The sequence below is a fragment of the Eublepharis macularius genome, chromosome 10 (assembly GCF_028583425.1).
Source record: "Eublepharis macularius isolate TG4126 chromosome 10, MPM_Emac_v1.0, whole genome shotgun sequence".
NCBI classification, from domain to species: domain Eukaryota; kingdom Metazoa; phylum Chordata; class Lepidosauria; order Squamata; family Eublepharidae; genus Eublepharis; species Eublepharis macularius.
The window spans coordinates 56,079,405-56,099,121 of record NC_072799.1 but is presented as its reverse complement, the minus strand read 5'-3'; the positions used below and the strand labels follow the sequence as shown (position 1 = coordinate 56,099,121).

At 40.9% G+C, this 19,717-nt stretch overlaps 1 protein-coding gene across 3 annotated transcripts in view; it reads right to left on the bottom strand.

Moving 5' to 3' along the window:
* DCLK2 (doublecortin like kinase 2) overlaps positions 1–19,717 on the bottom strand; it is a 108,600-nt gene that overhangs the window by 65,483 nt on the left and 23,400 nt on the right. For all 3 annotated transcript variants that reach the window (XM_054990583.1, XM_054990581.1, XM_054990582.1), the window contains exon 3: positions 1,095–1,197. In XM_054990583.1, the coding sequence (XP_054846558.1) occupies positions 1,095–1,197 (103 nt within the window). The remainder of the gene's footprint in view (positions 1–1,094; positions 1,198–19,717) is intronic.

Here is a 19,717-nt window from a genome sequence, read left to right as displayed (position 1 = left end):
GCCCCAGCCTGGTAGAACGCTCTGTCAATGGAAACCCAGGCCCAGCGGGACATATTATCGTTCTGCCGGGCCTGTAAGACAGAGCTGTTCCGCCAGGCGTTTGGTGATTGAAGGGGGTGGTGCCATGTCAGCCTCCCACCTTTGGGGTGGGGGAGGGTTCTCCCCACCACTGCACCTTGTTAATTTGTTTTATTATTTGTATACTGATTTTAGTTTTTGTTTTTATCGATTTTAACTGTTCACCGCCCAGAGCCCCTGGGGATGGGCGGTATATAAATTGAAAAAATAAATAAATAAATAAAATAAAACCCCAATCTAAGCCCACATAACCTTGATAGGCAGCTCTCCCTGCCAACTGGAGAGCTTCCATTCTGCCCTATACAGCAAGGAGCAGGGGGGTTAATTCCCTAGGCAACTGAGGAGATGGGCCTTCTGTAGCCATGGGAACACCAATCTCATCCCTCTAAACCCTGTTAGGCAGGTCTGTCTGCCAACAAAGACCTCCGGTTCTGCCCTATGTGAGCATTTCTTATATAAGGCACAGCTCTCTGTCTCCTGCTTTTCAGTTCCAGTAGACAGAGGGAGAGGGAGGACCTGTTGCTGAGATTTGGAGTGAGAGAATGGAATTGGGAGCTTTTGGCTGGATTTGCTGCTGCTTTAAAAGAGACTGAAAAGTCTCTTTCTTATTTTCAGCTCTTGGTCTTGCTGGGAAGGTCATTAGGTGAGGGTGCCTTCTTTCCTCTACCCAACTCCAGTCTCAGGGCATTGCCTGGCTCTAGGGCCTAGCTTGACTGAGGCCTACCTTTTTTTCCTTTAATTGTCTTTGCTTCTATTCTTATTTAGAGCATTTGTTCTTGCTGGCTTGTTGGGTGAGGGTGGGTGGAGGAGAACCTGCTGAAGTCTCCCTGTGAGTTTGGCATCTCTGGGTATGAAGGGAGCCATTGAAGTGCCCTGGGTTCTGACAAATCACGAAACTAATGAATCGTTTCACAAAACAGGACAATTTTGTAAAAGTTTGTGATTTGTGGAATGTGACAAAACACGAAAAGCTCGATTCATTTTTTCTCCATTTCATGCCCATCTCTAATGCTTACCGCTGTGATCCAGAACAAAATCATCTTGAGCATAACGATATTTTTCCGGTCCACAAGCAATGAAAACATCATCATCACTGAAAAAGTCTTGCAAGCAGGTAACCTAAAAAAGAAAAAGATCCCAAAGCAAATTAGTTCTTAATTGTTAGAAGAAGGCCGGGGGAGCGGGATCATACTAAGATATTTTCTTGCATTTGTGTAAAATGATATTGCTTGTTTTGTGGGCCTCAAAGTTACAAATATTTGGTGATGTAGCTAGTTTACTATAATGCATTTCTCTTTCTTTGTAACATATTCTTTGTTCTGTAAAATACCTGTCACATATAAAACCAGAAATTACTAATTTCATTTTCTGTCCTAACAAGGGACACAAGAGTATGATTAGATAAATAAATGAACAATTCTGATCTGAGCTCAATAGATAAAGAAAGTCCATGTGATTTATCACTGCCCTTACATCAGAGTTCTTTTGTCTGTGAAGATATTTAATACATTTCCCATGTTAAGCCATTCACAAAAAGCAAGTGGGTAAAATAAAGTATGAGCACTTCAGCATTAGCAAATTTATCTGTATTTTTAACCTACCCTAATTATCCATTCATACCCAGAAAACATAATCCCATTCTTCAACTGACCAACTCTATAATACTTCAAGGGCTCTGAAACCATGGTTCTACCTACAAAGACAGAGAACTATTTGTCCTAAAAAACAAATTTTATAACTCCCATTTAACTGCCAGAAAACCAAATGTGTCCACCCCCAATTCCCCCTCACTGTGCCTCTACAATCAGGATGAACCATACAAGTCCATTTAAATGAGTTGTAAGCACCATACACATTAGTAAGCTTACATTAGCATATAAATGACCAATAAGGAACCCTCAACTAAAATGCTAAGAATGGAAAGATACATAGCATGAGACTATATCATTCCAACTTCATGTAGTACAAACATATAACATAAATAGGGGCTTTGATGCCAGGTACTGTGGCAAAAGTGTTGCTGGAAACCTCTAGACTGGGGATCCTATGAGTAGCAGATCAGGATTTCATGGTCTCCATGATGACCATGGGACTGTCCCAAGTAATTACTGAGCCCATACATTTAGCAGGGCACACACTCAATTTGGTCTATTGTTTTGATGGGGGGAGGTGATCTGGAGGTGAGGGAATTAAAACTTACTCCTTTACCATGGTGAGATCATTACCTGATAGAATTAGAGTCTCTCTGCAGGGACAGTAGACCAATAAAGATGCCCCCCCCCAGGCATCTGATGGATCCCAATGGTTTAGTGTCTGCACTTGGGGATTTCCCCACCTCAGCTGCTGATGATTCAATACCCTGACTGCCCTCTGGAATAAGGAAATGACCCGAGGTATTATCACAGACAGAGCCAAGCAATCTCCCTGGTTCACAGGAGAATTGATGGTAATGAAACGGGAGGGACAATGGCTAGAGCACCACTGGTGGAAAACTCAGAGCAAGACTGATTGAACACAGCATAGAGCCCATATTAGAGCCTATTCTGTGCCAGTGATTGTGGCAAAAAGCCAGTATTTCTCTGCCCCTACTGCATCTGCACACAACCATCCAGTTGAGTAGTTTCATGTAGTTCAAGGGCTTTTAAATCACGGCCCCAGGGAATGAGATTCTAACCTCATGATTGTGTTCTGTGATTACTTTGCTACTTACTTTGTAGTCAAACAATGCAATCCAAAACAGAATTACTCCAGTCTAAACCCATTGATTTCAGGTTTCTTAGACATGAATAACTGCTTAGGATTGCACTGGAAATGACCAAGATCTGCTCTGAGTTAGATGCAGCATGGATGCATGTTTAAATGATGTACTTTTGCATCTTCTTGTCTGATTTATATGGATACCTTTCAGCTTGTGGAGCCTGAGGATCTGAACAAGATCCTTGCAGAGCTGAGATCTGCCTTCTCAACCCTCACCCTTCCTGGTGGCTAATAAGGGATGACTGGTAAGAAGAGTGATAAATGTGTCCTCGCAGATGGGAATTGTACTACCCATGCTCAAGAAGGCAGTAATTCGACCTGTGTTGGAAAAAATCCCTTCCTGAGCCCTACTATGTTGGAGAATATCTCCAGTCTCCAAAATGTTAGAGCACTTAGCTGCTTCTCAGCTGCAGAGGTTCTTGGAAGAGACTAATTTTTTGGACCCATTTCAATCTGACTTCAGGCTGAGATTTGGAACAGAGACCGCATTGGTTGCCTTGGTTGATTACTTCTATCAAGATCTTGATGGGGGAGCGTGACACTCCTAGTCCTGCTGGATCTCTCAATGGCTTTCGATATCATCAACCACGGTACCCTTCTGAGTTACCTCTTGGTTCTGGAACTAAGGGGCACTGTGTTACGCTAGGTTAAGTTCTGTCTGGGCGATCAATCTTGGAAGGTGGTACCAGGGGACTCCTATTCTAGCCCATGGGAACTGACGTATGCAGTCCCACAGGGCTCGATTCCGCCCCCCCCCCATGTTATTTAACATTTACATGAAGCCACTGGGAGAGGTCGTCAGAAGGTATGGGGTGCAGTGTCACCAATATGTGGATGATACCCAGCTTTAACTTTCTCTTTCATCTAATTCCAAAGATGCTGTTGACGTTTGGAACTGGTGCTTGGAATCAGTAAAAAGATGGATTAGGGTGAACAAACTAAAACTTAATCCTGACAAGACAGAGGTTCACCATGTTAGTAGAAGGGCTGACTAGTGATGTGAGATCTCCCCTGTCTTGCATGGAGTTACACTCTCCCTGGAAAGTCAAGTTTGCAGCTTAGGAGACTACTTCTTGACACAGCGGTCGCCTTAGAAAGCTAGACTGCCCTTGAAGACTGTTGGAAGCCGCAACTAGTGCAGAATACAGCAGCTAGACTGCTGGTCAGGGTCAGCTATTTGGAACATGAGACTCCAAGATGGCAGCAATTGCACTGGCTACCAATCTGCTTTCAAGACCATTTCAAGGTGCTGTTTCTAACCAACATGGCTTGGGACCAGGGTATCTGAAGGATCATCTTCTCCCATATGTTCCTGCCTGGGAGTTAAGACCACAGGTAGAGACACTCTTGACTGTCCCATCAGCCAAAGAAGCTCGGTTGGTGGGTGCACAGAAGAGGGCCTTTTCAGTGGCAGTCCCTTGATTGCGGAACAATGTCCCAAAGGAGGAGCACCTGGCTCCCTCTCTCTCTAGCTTCAGGATGCAGCTAAACACTGTTTTTTGTTGGAGAGCTTTTTATCATGAGTTGGATTTTAACCTTGTTTTAATTGTTTTTAACTGGTTTTTTATATATTTATGTAAGCTGCTTTGAGCACCTTTGGAGAAAAGGGGGCTAATAAATACTTTAAATAAATAACGTGCCTGGCAAAGTGAGCACTTTGCTCAAACAGCCTAGCTTAAAAACAGTTATTGCTAACACTTGTTTTCTCAGAAATCTCACAGGGCCCCTTATTGCTTCAGGACTCCAATCATGAACATCTCTACTCCTCTATCAGAGGATGCAAGAATAATGTACCCTTTACAAAGCAATGATGGAAAAGCATTCTGTACTATGAGTGTGTGATGCGGTATATGCAGACTGAAAATATATCCCAAAAACCCTTCTCAGTATTTTGGGGCATATTCAGAATCCTGATAGATATCGGGATTCTCAGATATACAGATACTGCTGTCCTGATTAATAAGAAAAACATTCAGAAATAACCATGACCAGCATTTTAAAGATCATAGCAGCCCCCCGCCCCTTTGCTGCTTTACCAGGCCTGGAAGGAAGGAAGGAAGGAGGCAACTGGCAAACAGCCCTCCAACCTCCCAGAAAGATTCTCCTATAGGGAATAATGGACCCAGTTAATTTCAGAATCCACCCCCCACCCCCACCCCCTGCCCAAAACTCAGATCGGAATATGCAACCAGAAGGAGATAAATACTGGGAATACCGATATTTATGACCGTCCCAGTACCCAAATAAAAAAAAATACCAGTTTTTAGTGCACACCTCTATTCCATACTTCTTATGACTGCATACATCCCACATGTATCTCTTCCAATCTGCTGAAAATAAACACCAGTTGGCTGCTTGAGGTCCAGCAATGACATTGCTTATTTCTAATATTTTTATCTTGCAGTTCTACCACATCAGGGATCACAAGCAACTTACTAAGTAAAATACACAGAAACAATACAATTTTGAAACATATACAGTCAAGTAGGTTACCAATGCTAACTTAAATCACATGATTAGGCACGAGAATGACCTGGGTTTAGTGCAGTTTACACCAGCTCAGCTCACCCAGGGACTCAGGCTGCAAGCCATGGGATAAGGGCCAAAAAGCTCCTGCCACTGGACAAGCCAAGGCGTTCAGTCGCCTGCAAAAGGGGGAGGTACAGATGCTTATCTTCTGCTCCCAACATTTTCTTGATGTTGACACAACTGTTGCACCCAACAATCCCAGCCTGGGCTTTATTTAATTTCACATCTCCCTACAGCAGATCTTGAACCCAATCCCCAGTTTCCCATCTCTTTGCTTGCCTTACCCAGATGATTCCATCACCATCCCTCCCCACTGCAACCTTAACGGTTGCTAAATTCTACATTGGCACCAACCTTAATCATGGTTAAGACTAACCAGGTTTCCACTTAATTAGATGATTTAAAACATTAGTTAAATGGGGAACCCTGTAAACCTTTGTCAAAGTTAATGTTACAGTTAACGTTAATCAAAGTAGAGAGAAAATGGACAAGGAAGATGATATTCTTCTGTCTATTATTGATTCACTACAGTTAAAAGATCACCAAACTCCATGCCCGTTATATCCACACTGGCTCTTAGCTGTGCACTGGCGATGACACTTGTACAGCAAGGGAGATTTTAATTTTAATTTGCTGTTGTCATGATTGCATCTGAAGGTTCTGATATCCATTCACTAAGGCACAGGCTTGTAAGTGACCATTTATCTCACAGCATGATTAAAGGATAGGCCCTCTTTGTGCGGCTTAGTATCAAACAGCAGATGGCCTGTTGAGGGGTGCAAGAGCCTTATTTGAAACTAAAAAAAGCAAAAAAGAAATACCAGTTAGTCCTTTAAACAAGACTAAGAATATTTGGAACCAAAATAGTAAAAATACTTTATTTTACCTCAGAAAAAAACCCTCCCTGCAATTTTAATTGCAGTAGGCGAAAAGGGGCGACAGAAAGAAAATAAAAAGCAAAAAACGTTATGAAGATAGGAAGAGTTCATAAGGAATAAGTACAGCTGCCCAACAATAAAGTGTGCATGTATTACGTCCATGATAATAGTAAACGTTGGCTTGAGTACAGGAAAGGCTTCTTGTTGCCTGCAGTAGAAAACACTCAGAATATCAATGACTTTTCAGCACTTTCAACAATCATTTGTACAAGATGTCTGAAAGCAGTGCAGTTGTCATGGCAGCTAAACTAGAGATAAAAGCAGGCTAAACTTACAGTAACATGTAGCACTGAGCATTCGTTTGATTCTATTGTCAGGCTCAATGATACAACATTCTCTCAACACAGTATCCGGTTAGCTTTAGCACATGATAAATGATAAATGCCCACAGAGGCTGCTTTTCAGGACAAAATTAATTCTCTTCAACTAAGCAACAGCTGAACAGCTCACCTCATCAGCAGGAAACCTCCCCTCCACACAGGAAAAAACTATTTCTTGTTGTAAAATCCTCCCCACTCCCCCCCCCACCGCCCACATAGTCCCTACACCTTCTCTGAGGATTTATTTTTTAGAAAACAACTTTACCCTTAGATAAGCAATGGTTATCAGCAGAGAGCTCTCAACACTTCCTTTGTTATGATTATTTTTATACAGCAGCCAGAAAAAGTGTTTGCACATGTAAGACCACCACGAAGGAAAAACCTACACCCAAAGTACTAAAGCGTCATCTCTTCTTTGAATGCTCACTCTCGTATCTTACACAAGTTGTGGGCCTCGCGCTGTGCAAGGCACATCACTCCTAATTTAAAAGCTGCATAGTTTAATGTTATAAAAAACAAACAAGGAAAGCTACATACCACAACGAAGAACAAAACAGGAGGAAAGAAAATCTATTGATGCTGGAAAGCTACTGATACGTATTTCCATATTTAGGCTAATATTCTGTTTTGGATAATATTTCTGAGTTTGTACCTGAACTTGAATGCTTCCTCTCATCCCTTCTTGTCTCGTTTTATGTGTATTATATTACAGAGAATTATTCTGAATGTTAAGGCAATGGCAGAAAAACAAAATAGTTTCAAAATACTTTACAAAAATTGTATTTTCTTTTCTTAGTTGGAAAAACATCACACACACACACACACACAAAATAATGATTTAGTAGTTGATGAAGAGATACTGATGCCAAGCTTTGGAATATAAACTGATATTTACGTTGCCATATAATTTCGAAGGGGACGTCTGTGGTAGCAAAATAAGTCCAGTAGCACTCTAAAGTCAAATATTATTTATTTCAACATAAGCTTTTATGAATCAGAGCTCACAAAGGCTTATGCTGGAATAACCTTTGTTAGTTTAAAGGTACCACTGGACTCCTATTTTTTTTCAACGTAAAATATAGTTAGTTCAGGTTGCTGGAAAAGCTTACCTTCTATAATTCCATATAATGGGTCTTTAAACAGATGAGCTAGCAAAGACAGCTACAAGCTGTGTGCACTTAATACTCAAACTGGTATACAGTATTTTTTTTTCCTGGCGAGTTAATTTAGATAAGTTACCAGCAGCATTTAAAATACCATACTGATCAAACTCAATGTTGTTTCAAATGATAAGATTATAAACTGACAAAAAACTGAAAAGATTTAATATTTCTTACACATTCTGATTTCGTGTATGTGTTAATTCTGATATACCTGTTTCAGTTTTCTCCTGAAAAACATAGCTTAAACACTGGATTAAAATAACAACAACAATTAATTCAAAGAATTCTTTGGCTGAATCCAGAGAATGCCTTGTACTTCCTATGTGTGTGTGTGGAGTGGCATTTCCACCAATTGTTCCATCCCACTCTAGTCCCCTGTGCTGCAGCTCCTACTATTTTTGTAGGTCACCTATGTTCAGAAGCAGCTTTTGTCAGAAGGCGCTGAGAGCTGCTCTATTCACAGTTCTCTTGATGACAGCTAGTATTGTTAGGCAATACACACTGTGGACTACAAGCATATGACGATAGCCTAAGGACTACAAGTGGCCTTTGCTCACAAACTGGGTTCTCTCTCTGTTATGTAGTTTTTAACAATTTACCCATGTTGTATTTCATATTGTAAACAGTTTTGTAAATAATTGAAATAAAAATAATTTAAAAAAAAACTCCTGGGTTTTCTCATCTCTCCTTCCCTACTGCATCTTCTGCTGTCTCCAAAGGCAGAAGTTGCAGTAGGGTTCTTTTGGTTCAGAAATCCTCCAAAATACGTACCACAGGTAGTGACAAAGGGATTGTAGGAGGAAAGGGACAGTTGAATCCAAGCCAATACATCCCTAGATCCCCAGTTTAATCAGTCACTTGCTTGAAATTAAAGTGGAAATCAGAATTTACTTTACAGAATTTCACATGGAGAATTGTTTTAACTTGCAACTCGTTTTACGCACATAGAGAGAAAGACCATGTTTACCTATAGGAAATAACAGCCCATTATTTGCTGTAGGTAAAGACCGGGCCTCTTCAGCTATTCGATGGCACTTTTAATTCCTTTAAAATTTAAAGAAACAGAGATGGCAACTAACAGCCATTTGTCCTTTCTGTCCTTCCCCACTCCTGCACCTTCCTAAAACTGAAATGCTCCCCAAATCCCAGGAAATAAATTTTCATTATTCCCAGAATTTCATGAGCGTTTGGGGTCATTTTGGATATCCCCAAGCCAACCCAAAACAGCTAACTGCAGGTTTAATTTTGGCCTGGGTTATATCCAAATGCTGGAGATTGAACATATGACCTTTTACGTGCAAAGCAGATGTTCTACTAGTGGACCATAGCCCTCAAGTCTCTCACTCTTGGCAATCCTCATTTTCTTCTCTGTCTTTCTGGCAACATAAATTTGATCATTTTATAATCTTTTAAAGATAGGCCATTTTCACACTTCCTCAACGTCACACAACATTGTGCAACACTCACGGAATGCTAGTGTCTTTATGGTGTGATTTCTGATGTCATCATGCCAAGGTGACGTCAGGAATCATGCCATGCAGATGCCACCATTCCGTGAGTGTTGTATGATGTTGCTCAATATTAACGATGTGTTAAAATGACCATAGTGATGAAAGAGGACGCGTGAGGACTAATGAGGATATATTATTTTCATAGTTACTTGTGATAAGGTAAAGGTAGTCCCTGTGCAAGTACCGAGTCATTGCTGACCCATGGGGGACGTCACATCACGACATTTTCTTGGCAGACTTTTTGTTACGGGATGTTTTGCCATTGCCTTCCCCAGTCATCTACACTTTACCCCCAGGAAACTGGGTACTCATTTTACTGACCTCGGAAGGATGGAAGACTGAGTCAACCTTGAGCCAGCTACTCGAACCCAGCTTCCGCCAGAATCGAACTCAGGTTGTGAGCAGAGCTTTGGTTGCAGTACTGCAGCTTACCACTCTGCGCCATGGGGCTCTTAGTTACTTATGAGCATTGCCTAAAATTTAATACATTATATATGAGCATTTTCCCCAGTGAAGTAATTTGTATACTGCATTTAAAACACTAGGGTCAAATACACTGCAGATTTAAATGTTACTATGATGTTTAAGAAGACTTTTATCTATACTAAATTCCATGAAATACGGAAACGCTTGTGACACGTACACACCGGATTTGTCTTTTGTCCTTTCCCCCTACATATTTGTCCTTCCTTTTTTTCTTTCTACCGTTACTGCCTCAGATTACCCCCTGGAAGCTACGTGCCCATTGCCTCTATCACCCTGATTTTCATCCAGTCATGACAATCTCAGGCCACACTTTTGTTTTCCACTCAGTTGCATAGACCTGGATCCTCACTGTGCTAAGAAACTATAAGCATTACAATTTAGCTAGCAATACCAGCCACAGAAAAAAGTGTAGTTAAATTACTTAATGTGTTCAGTGAATAACTAGAGGATTTCAGTATAAAGATTGTGGAAGTTCTTGGCAGTGACACAGACCTCAAAATTAGAGATGCCTGAATAGAAACTATTGCAATTCTTCATTCCCTTACACAGGATACTGAACTTTATTACTCCAGTTTGGTATGTTTGGCTCCCTCATTTCACTGCTCATCAAGTAGTATATGTGTGAAAATTCTCTCTTAAACCACTCAAAGCAAGCCATACTTCTTTTAAATGTTATCTTACCAGATGACCTTATTCTATCTTAAAGACTGCTTTAAAACATTTTTCTAGAGATCTAGTATCCTTTTCTAGTATCCTTCACAATTCCTAGATTCCATAAGCAGAAGCACTGTTGCAAGAACCCCCCCCCCACACACACACAGAAGCTGGAAATGAGTACAGCAAAGCCCAGGGGTCCAAAGCTGGGCTGTATACCCATGCTATGGTTTCTTTGTGTCATTTCAGAAACGTTTTTAAAAATGTCTTCTATAAGACTGCCGTAAATGGAATAGGATTGGGGGGTGGGTGGGTGGGAATCCATGTTATATGTTTGTACTGGCTCCAGATAAATATCTTACTATCAATACTTCCATACATCCACAGTAAAAAAAAAATGCTTTACTAGTTCATTCTTGTTGAATGAGTAGGAGTTCCATTACTTTTAAGTGTATACACATGAAATATATTTTAAAGCTTTCTGTTGTAAGTAGAATGTAAAAATACACATACCCAGCTCCATCTGAATATTTTGCATCTTCCATATCAGCTTCTCATCTCATAAAACTATGCCTCCATCTGTTCTTAGAGCCCTTCTGCTCCTCCACCACGTCCAGTCAGATTCAACCCAAACCCATGTATCATTGTGAAAACAGTTTGGCTGGGGCCCTGCTGGTGGCTGCACAGGTGAAGACAATGGGTGCAGGGCCAGCCTATCCATTAGGCTCACCTAGGTGATGGTCTGGAGTGCCACAGGTGGAGGGGCACCAACCAGTGTGGTGGAAAGCTGGATTATGCAATTCCCTGTCTAGGCATGGAGTTCACTAAAGTGACCATAGGCTGGCCATTCTCTTTCACTTTACTAGTTTGTTTCCAAGTGCAATTCATGGGACTAGGTTCTGACTTTAAAGACCTTAAAAAGTCTGAAGTTCTACTGTGCCTCCTCCTATGTGAGCTTGGGAGAACCCTTCTATTGAAGCAAGTTTTACTTTAATTGTGTGTGCGTTTTACCAGATATAAAGTATCACAGCTCCTTTCACTTATAAGATAAATTCAGTTTAATCCCAGACAACTGTATTATCCTCATATATTCAAAAGCCTGCATTAAGAGCCCTGAATAAGCGAACCAGTTCCAAAATAGTTACATTTCTGCCAAGGTGTAGTCACAGAGTAACAGAGTCATTAACCTGGCTTCTTCTCCAGTAAACAGAAACATAGTGGTACTATTGGATGACAAAATACTGGATAGCATTTCTGCTTTGAAAGGGGAAGAAAGCCTCAATGGAAACAAAAGAAGCCTTTGACCTTGGCTTCAGTCAAACACCATGTCAGGAAAAATAGTGAAACTCTCCTTTATAACAAGATCTCAGGCAATCTCTGGCCTTGCAAATATTAGCTTCAAGAAAACAGGATACAGTCTAGTGTTTCAAAAGAGGAAATGCTTGGCTTAATGGACAAAAGAAAGGAAATTTGGGGATACAGCACACCCAATAATAATTGTGTTTGCCTGTATATGCAGATTGCTGAGTGATACCGACAAGCGGTTCAAGCAGAAACACTCAGAGTGAAGCAGGCTCACTCTGTATGCAGTACCGAAACATATCATCAGTAACCTGCTGAGGACAGCATGGTAGATTTAAACACAAAGCCATCTATTGAATCCAATATGGTAAGTGTCAAATCTTCCTCCAGGACAGCACAGCTTCACTCTGAGCAGAACATGTGGCAGTTGCTTTGCTAAAAGCCTTATTATTCTGTCCCCTTTCACAGATGCAAAGCAATTGTTCATTCATCTAGTATGTGTCGTATTCCTAATCACCATCCGCTGAGTGTTCTGATTTGAAGAATAATACACACATCATTATGCCAACATGCCTATTAAAATCCACATATTGTTCCATTTAACTCATCTGCAACCATCATGTTTATAGTTCAGGGCTGCAAAATGTGAGGTAAGTACTAAAGCAGAAATAGGTCAACAACATTTCCCATTTCATATCTGCTACCAATGGAAATAGGCTTGAACTTTTTTTTTAAAAGCCCCAAAATTCAGCAGCCTCTAGCATGGAGGTGAAAAGGATATTTCCATCCCTCACTGCTGAACAGATCTGCTTGCTCAGAAAGTAGCTTTACTTACTCTCAAAGAAGTATGTGCACATTGCAAAAGGAACTTGAATAAGAAAAAAAATGGTAGTGCACATTTAATTATTGTTTGTTAAGCAAGCTACTAAAAGCTCTCTATAGGCTGGAACTGAGCAATAAAGAAATTGAAACGTGTTTGCTTAAAATAGATAACATGATCGATGCCTAGAGAATTGAATTTCAGAAATATAATCTCTATTGCCAGTCCTTTCCACCATAAGCAAGACCATTCTGTTGCCAAATTTGAGAGGTAGCAGAGTTTAAATGGCTTTCAAATATTAATTAATGATAAATTAGGAGGTTAATAAAAAACTTTGAAATGCAATAGGCAAATCAGTTGGAAAGTCTTGTGTAAATGAAAAGCATGATTTGAGATTCTATTAAGGGAAGAAAAAGCAAGTATTTATAATCAATTTGAGTTACCAAACATATGGATTTTAAAATGAAATCTTACAGCCCCAGTGTCCTGAAGAAGACGACCCCAAAGGAAAACAGTTATTCCAATGCCTCACATATACAAGATTCATTGGCCAACCTGGCGAAACGGTAATAAAATATAATGCCCCAAAACAAGAAATGTAAAATTGAATCATTTCTATCCTTCAATGTCAACGTCATAATCTTAACTCAGGCTGTGACATTAAATTGTAAAAGAAAGACTCCAAAGCTAGTTCCATAAACCAGTTATTCATTGGATACTTTATCTGAGGTCCACAAACCAGGTCTGAGTAGACAAATAGTTTGCCAATTCACACACGCAAAATTCTCAAGTATTTATTTATTTATAGCTGGCTTTCCTCCCCAACAGAGACCCAACAGTCTTATAACACCATTTCTTGCATCTCCATTTTATCCTCACAGCTACCACTCCGTGAGGTAGATTAGGATGAGAATGTGTGTGAAGGGCTGAATGTCACCCAGCGAGCAGAAAATATGAAACAGCTTCCCAATGCAACTATCTCCAGAACTTGCTTTCAAAATCACAACTAGGGCTGCAGTATAGGTAATCAAAAACTAAACATAAAAAGCAGACAACAGCTCTTACTTTCATGCCCTCCTTGTGAGCTTCCAGAGCCATACAGCTTGCTAGTATTGGAAACAGAACGGTGGAATAACAGCATAATCCTAGACTTGCTCCAGCGTAAATTCAATATAATCATTAGGCTCAGGCTAGAGTAACTCTTCATAGGGTTGCGCTGCAATTTATCTGATCCAGCAAGGCAGCTGTGTCCTTAGCTTGAATTTTATGACCAAATAATGCCATGAAAGACTGTAGACATAAATGGCAGTCTGTGTGCATCTAGCACAATTACAAGGGCATACTATACCAAAAGCTCAAAGTGATCATATAATGGTATGGTAAACTGGTATATGAATAGATACTTTGATTACAAACAAATAGCAAGACCACAGAGGACAGCACACCTATAAATCTTATAAAGTGCTCTTAATAATCTTTCCTAGTAAATATCATTTGAAAATGAACCTAATATGATGAGAAGCAGCAACGGGGAAGGGTGGAGCAACCCTGCGGTTCTTTGGGAATCTAAAATGAGTGACAAATTAAACAAAAATACTGAATCTTTGCTCTGCTGTCTGATCATTTTAAAAAACCCTCAAACCTGGCAACAAACCCAGAAGCAGCCTAATACAAGGCTGTTTAAGTCATCCTACTATATAAAAGGCTAAACATATTCAAGACAACTCATTTACTACCCTGGTGCACCACCAGAGGGCGCTGCTGTGGAGGGAAACCCAGATGAGGCAACCAGACCTCCAGAGAACGCGCCATGGTGGGAAACCCAGGCCAGGATCATGCGTGGAGCAGGTGGCAATGCCTGCCCCCTGCCCGCTTGCCCTTCACCCAGCTGGAATCAGGAGGGGAGCAGGTGACAGTGCCCATCCCTCACCTTCACCTTGCTGAGATCAGAAGCAGAGCAGGTGGCAATACCCGCCTCCCATCTTCACCCAACTGGGAGAGGAGCAGGTGGCAGTGCCCGCTTGCCCTTCGCCCAGCTGGGATCAGGAGGGGAGCAGGTGGCAATGCCTGCTCCCCATCTTTACCCAGCTGGGATCAGGAGGGGAGCAGGTGACAGTGCCCATCCCCTGCCTTCACCCTGCTGAGAACAGAAGTGGAGCAGGTGGCAATGCCCACCCCCCACCTTCACCAAGCTGGGATCAAGAGCAAAGCAGGTGGCAATGCCCATCCCCTGCCTTCATCCAGCTGAGATCAGGAGCAGAGCACGTGGCAATGCCCACTTTCCACCTTCACCCAGATGGACTCAGGAGCAGAGCAGGGGGCAATGCCCATCCCCCGCCTTCACCCAGCTGGGATCAGGAGGGGAGTAGGTGACAGTGCCCATCCCCTGCCTTCACCCTGCTGAGAACAGAAGTGGAGCAGGTGGCAATGCCCACCCCCCCACCTTCACCAAGCTGGGATCAAGAGCAAAGCAGGTGGCAATGCCCATCCCCTGCCTTCATCCAGCTGAGATCAGGAGCAGAGCACGTGGCAATGCCCACTTTTCACCTTCACCCAGATGGACTCAGGAGCAGAGCAGGGGGCAATGCCCATCCCCCGTCTTCACCCAGCTGGGATCAGGAGCGGGAGCAGGTAGCAATGCCCATCCCCTGCCTTCACCCAGCTGGGATCAGGAGCAAAGCAGGTGGCAATGCCCATCCCCCACCTTCACCCAGCTGGGAGCAGGAGCGGGAGCAGGTGGCAATGCCCATCCCCTGCCTTCACCCAGCTGAAATCAGGAGCAGAGCAGGTGGCAATGCCCACTCTCCACTTTCACTCAGATGGGATCAGGAGCAGAGCAGGTCGCTATACCAACTGGCTTACTCTGGAATAAATGGGCCAACAAAGGCACTTTATGTAGCGTTTGTTGTCTTGGCTGCCACATTCAATTCAATTATGGTCCAAGCTCACCAAAATAAACATCGTTTTGTAACATAAATAAATAAAGCCTGCAAGGAGATTTAATCCCCTTTTTTAAGTATTAAAGCATCCATTTGGTGTGTAATGTAGATATTAGTTGTTTATTTTTGCTACAGAATGGTAACTGCTACATGGACAAAATTATATTTGTTTAAAAAAGCGTAATTTTTATAAATGCTATAATATAAAGGAATATTACGGTTTCCCCCCAACTAAAGTAAGATTGGTGTTCAAAAAGAAAATGAAAAAACACACTACCAACTTTACATGGACTGGAAGATCATGCCTTTATTTTGGCAAATGCTATGCCAAGAAGAAATAGCAATGATCTTACAGAATGTAAATGTTATAAGAGGAAGGTTTTATTAAGGAACAGAAGTACCATGCAAAAGCATAGTGAAGAACATTTAAGTCCTTAACAAATGGAGAAATCGTCAGGTTCAAATGTTTGCCAGTTTGGTGTAGTGGTTAAGAGCGGAGGGACTGTAATCTGGAGAACCAGTTTGAAGCCTCATTCCTCTGCTTGAAGCCAGCTGGGTGACCTTGGGTCAGTCACAGCTTTGCCAGAGCTCTCTCAGCCCCACCCACCTCACAGGGTGATTGTTGTGGGGATTATAATAACATACTTTGTAAATTGCTCTGAGTGGGTGTTCACTTGTCCTGAAGGGTGGTCTATATATTGAATGTTGTTATTGTTGTTGTTCTATCATCATCATCATCATCATACAAGAAGCATAACGTTGTCACAAATTCCCTATAAAAATACCTCGGGAATCTACCAAGTGGGACATGCTTTTATCAGATTTGTGCATTTTGTTGATGGAATAACTAGTTAACAAAAAAACAAACATCACTGAAGTATATTTTTACATATTCATTCTGAAATCTCAAATTAACACCAACAAAGTTAATTTTTTTAGACAATGAGTTTTCTGTGGAGCAGTCCACAAAGCTGCAGCTGTTCATTATAAGACCCGCAGTCTAAAGTTAAGGAGGCAATATTGCCTAATTTACACAGTATTCCCTAGGACCTGAACCAAACCAACAGAAACTTGTTATGCAAATCTAAGCAGACATAGGACAGCTGCAAGAAAATATTCAATAGGCTTTCCCAGGATAATTATCTGTAAATTGTCCACCACAGTGGGATGCAACATATATGCAAGATTTAAATTCCAAGTCCTATGATTTGATCCTGGAGTGGCAGATGGTAAGCCTTTTCATTTGCTATTTGTTCTAGTTCTATGAAGTCATTACCTAAAACTGCTTTTTTTAAAAAAAAGATTGTAGGAAACTCATACTATTAAGGAAGGCACAGAAACAAATAAGCTAAGCAAACCATCTTACAGAGCAAAATTAGTTTAGAAAATTTTACTAATTGAAATGCATCTTCTGATGCTTAAAGATGGATACTGCTCTGTAAAGAGGAAAACAGGCAGTCCTTTTAGCAAAGGATTTTCATGAAATTTTAACTAAAAACTGGAGAAAGGCATATAAACTAAGACAAACATAATCACGGTTAAGTATTAATATATCTAATTTTCAACATAGCCCCATCTGTGGATACTTAAAAGTCCAAGACTGGAGCCATGGAAAGATAAGATAGATCTTTCTAGAAACCTGAGAAAAGGCCTAGGTTTTCAGAAAAACATGAGTCTTAAAAAGAAATACTTTGGGACATTAAATTAACTTAAAATAAGAGAAGCAGTTCCTATACCTTTAAGAAAACAATGCTCTCTGATGACCATCATGCTGGTTGCTAGGCAGCCACAATCATATTGCCAGCCATCAAACCTTGGTTTCTCTCAGTAAAAGGGAGGAGAAAGGGCAAGGCCCTTTCCAGAGCTATTTGGGCTTCCCAGTACACCCCTGTTCCCCTCCCTCCTAGCTGTGAGAAAAAAAAAAGGGGGGGGGCTGAGAGCTAGCGTGGTGTACTGGTTAAACTGTCAAATCCTCATTCTGCCATAGAAGCTTGCTGGCTGACCTTGGGCTAGCCACTCTGCCTCAGTGGAACGTACTTCACAGGGTTGTTGTGAAGATAACATGGAGAATGATATAAGCTACTCTGGGTCTTCATTTGGGAGAAAGGTGGGGTATAAATGAAGCAAATAATAAAGCTGGAGGGGGAGCAGATAAAAGAAATGTTGGTTTGTGGCTGGAAAGAAAGGAGGAGGAAAGGAGGGGATATGGGGCTGCCAGAAGGAGCGAAAAGATGAAATAGTATTGGGGAATGGGTATATAGGAAAATATAATGATCTCCAAGTCTTTGCAGGTTGCTGCTTGTTATCTCTGAATATGTAACCAGTTAATAATTCACTGAAAACCAGAATGTGAACCCGTTTCTGAAGCAGGTTTGCAAACTATGATTGGAATTAACTTTGGTAGTATTGTTCTGCACCATCCAAACTATGGTTTAAATCATTTCCCATCACTTCAGTCCTTCTCACTGCAAAGCGGCAAGCTGGCCTCACTAATTATGCACGCTCCAGGAAGCAGGATTTAACTTACTAAATCACAATCACAACTTGTAAAAATAATACGTGCAAAACAAAGACTTTTTAAAAAATCAGGAAATAAGATCATTTCATAGATTTCTGTCAAAAAAATTTATCAAATTTTAAAGATTACAATCCAGTTCCAAACAGGCAAGATTGTCTACCAGTGTGACTTGCTTTCCAGGAAGTATACTTAGGATCACAACCCTTCTGCAGATTTTAAGAGAATTATTTCTCTAAAACATGCATATTGCTTCATACATCATTATTATTTCTCTGAAACATGCATATTGCTTCATACATCATTATATTTATGGGACTCAGTATCAATAATACTATAAATGGTTAGCTTTTTCTGAAGGCTTTTATTTAAAGTAAAAAATAATTGACCAATGGGCTACTAGTAACAATTCAAAACAGTATAATTATTACTTGAAACAAACATTAAAATATGTGATGATAGATCATGTCTAGTTTTTTTTAAAAATCATGCATTTATTGGGTCAAGGAGGACATCACAATATATGATTTTCCTCCCAACTGCATTTCAAAAAACAAAAACAAAAACCCAAACCTCCCCCCTCCCAAAAAACACAATTAGCCATTTAGAAAATGCTTCATTCTCACATCTTCTTTCAGTTCCTGCCAACAGCACAGCAACCCAACAAAAATCTGCTTCTTAAGCAAATTTGGAGGCATAAGCAATTTAGCCCATTAGGAAAATAAAGCTAAAAATGTCCATCAGTTGGTAATTGGAGACCTAATGGGAACAGGAAAATAACACAACTATATGAGCTTTTGTCTGGTATTAGTTCAAAAAGGCAAGACGCCTCTTCACTTTTAAGAAAGTGTCTTGAACATGTAAACTGCTGTCAAGTTGCAGCTGACTTACGTGATCCCAGAGGGTTTTCAAGGTAAGAGCTAAACAGAAGCAGTTTGCCATTGCCTGTTTCTTCACAGCAACCCTGGACTTCACAGTGGTCTCCCAGCCGAGTACAAACCAAGGCCAACCTTGCTTAGCTTCCAAGATTTGACTAGAGTGGACTAGCCTGGGCCATCCAAGTCAGCGCAATTAAGTGCCATTAAGTCACAAATGACTTCTAGCAATTCTGATGGGGTATTCAAGGCAACAGATGGGCAGAGGTGGTTTGCCAATGCCTTCCTCTGTATAGCAACCCTTGTCTTTCTTGGTAGTCTCCCATACAAGTACTAACTGTGGTCAACCCTGCTTAGCTTGAGCTCTAATTCCTTGAATTAGAGGATAACTATTGCATTGTTCAATAAAGTTCTATAAGAGTTTCAGGTACACCTAAAATGTTGGGGGAGTTAGCTCTGAGTCATTGAGAGGAACACCTGCTGTTTATAGTGAAATTTTACAGATGCTATGTCTTTTGAAAATGTAATCACACAAGAATAACTGTGTTAATCTGTTGCAGCAAAAAGAAAGAAAAAGAGATTTGTTGCTCTCCTATTAACTCCAATCATAAAATTTTCCAGTCTGCTTCCTCAGACACAACCACAAAGTCTTATGTCACTATAAACCTGTTAAAAGCCACTAAGGTCTGTCTTGATAACACAAATATTTTTAGAGCCCTAAGATACTAAGAACTGTCAAATAGGCCCACATACTAACACAGTGAACTAGTTTCTGTCTCAATCTACACTAGGAACGAAGCAGTGTTGGCTTAGCGCCAAACTACAAGTGA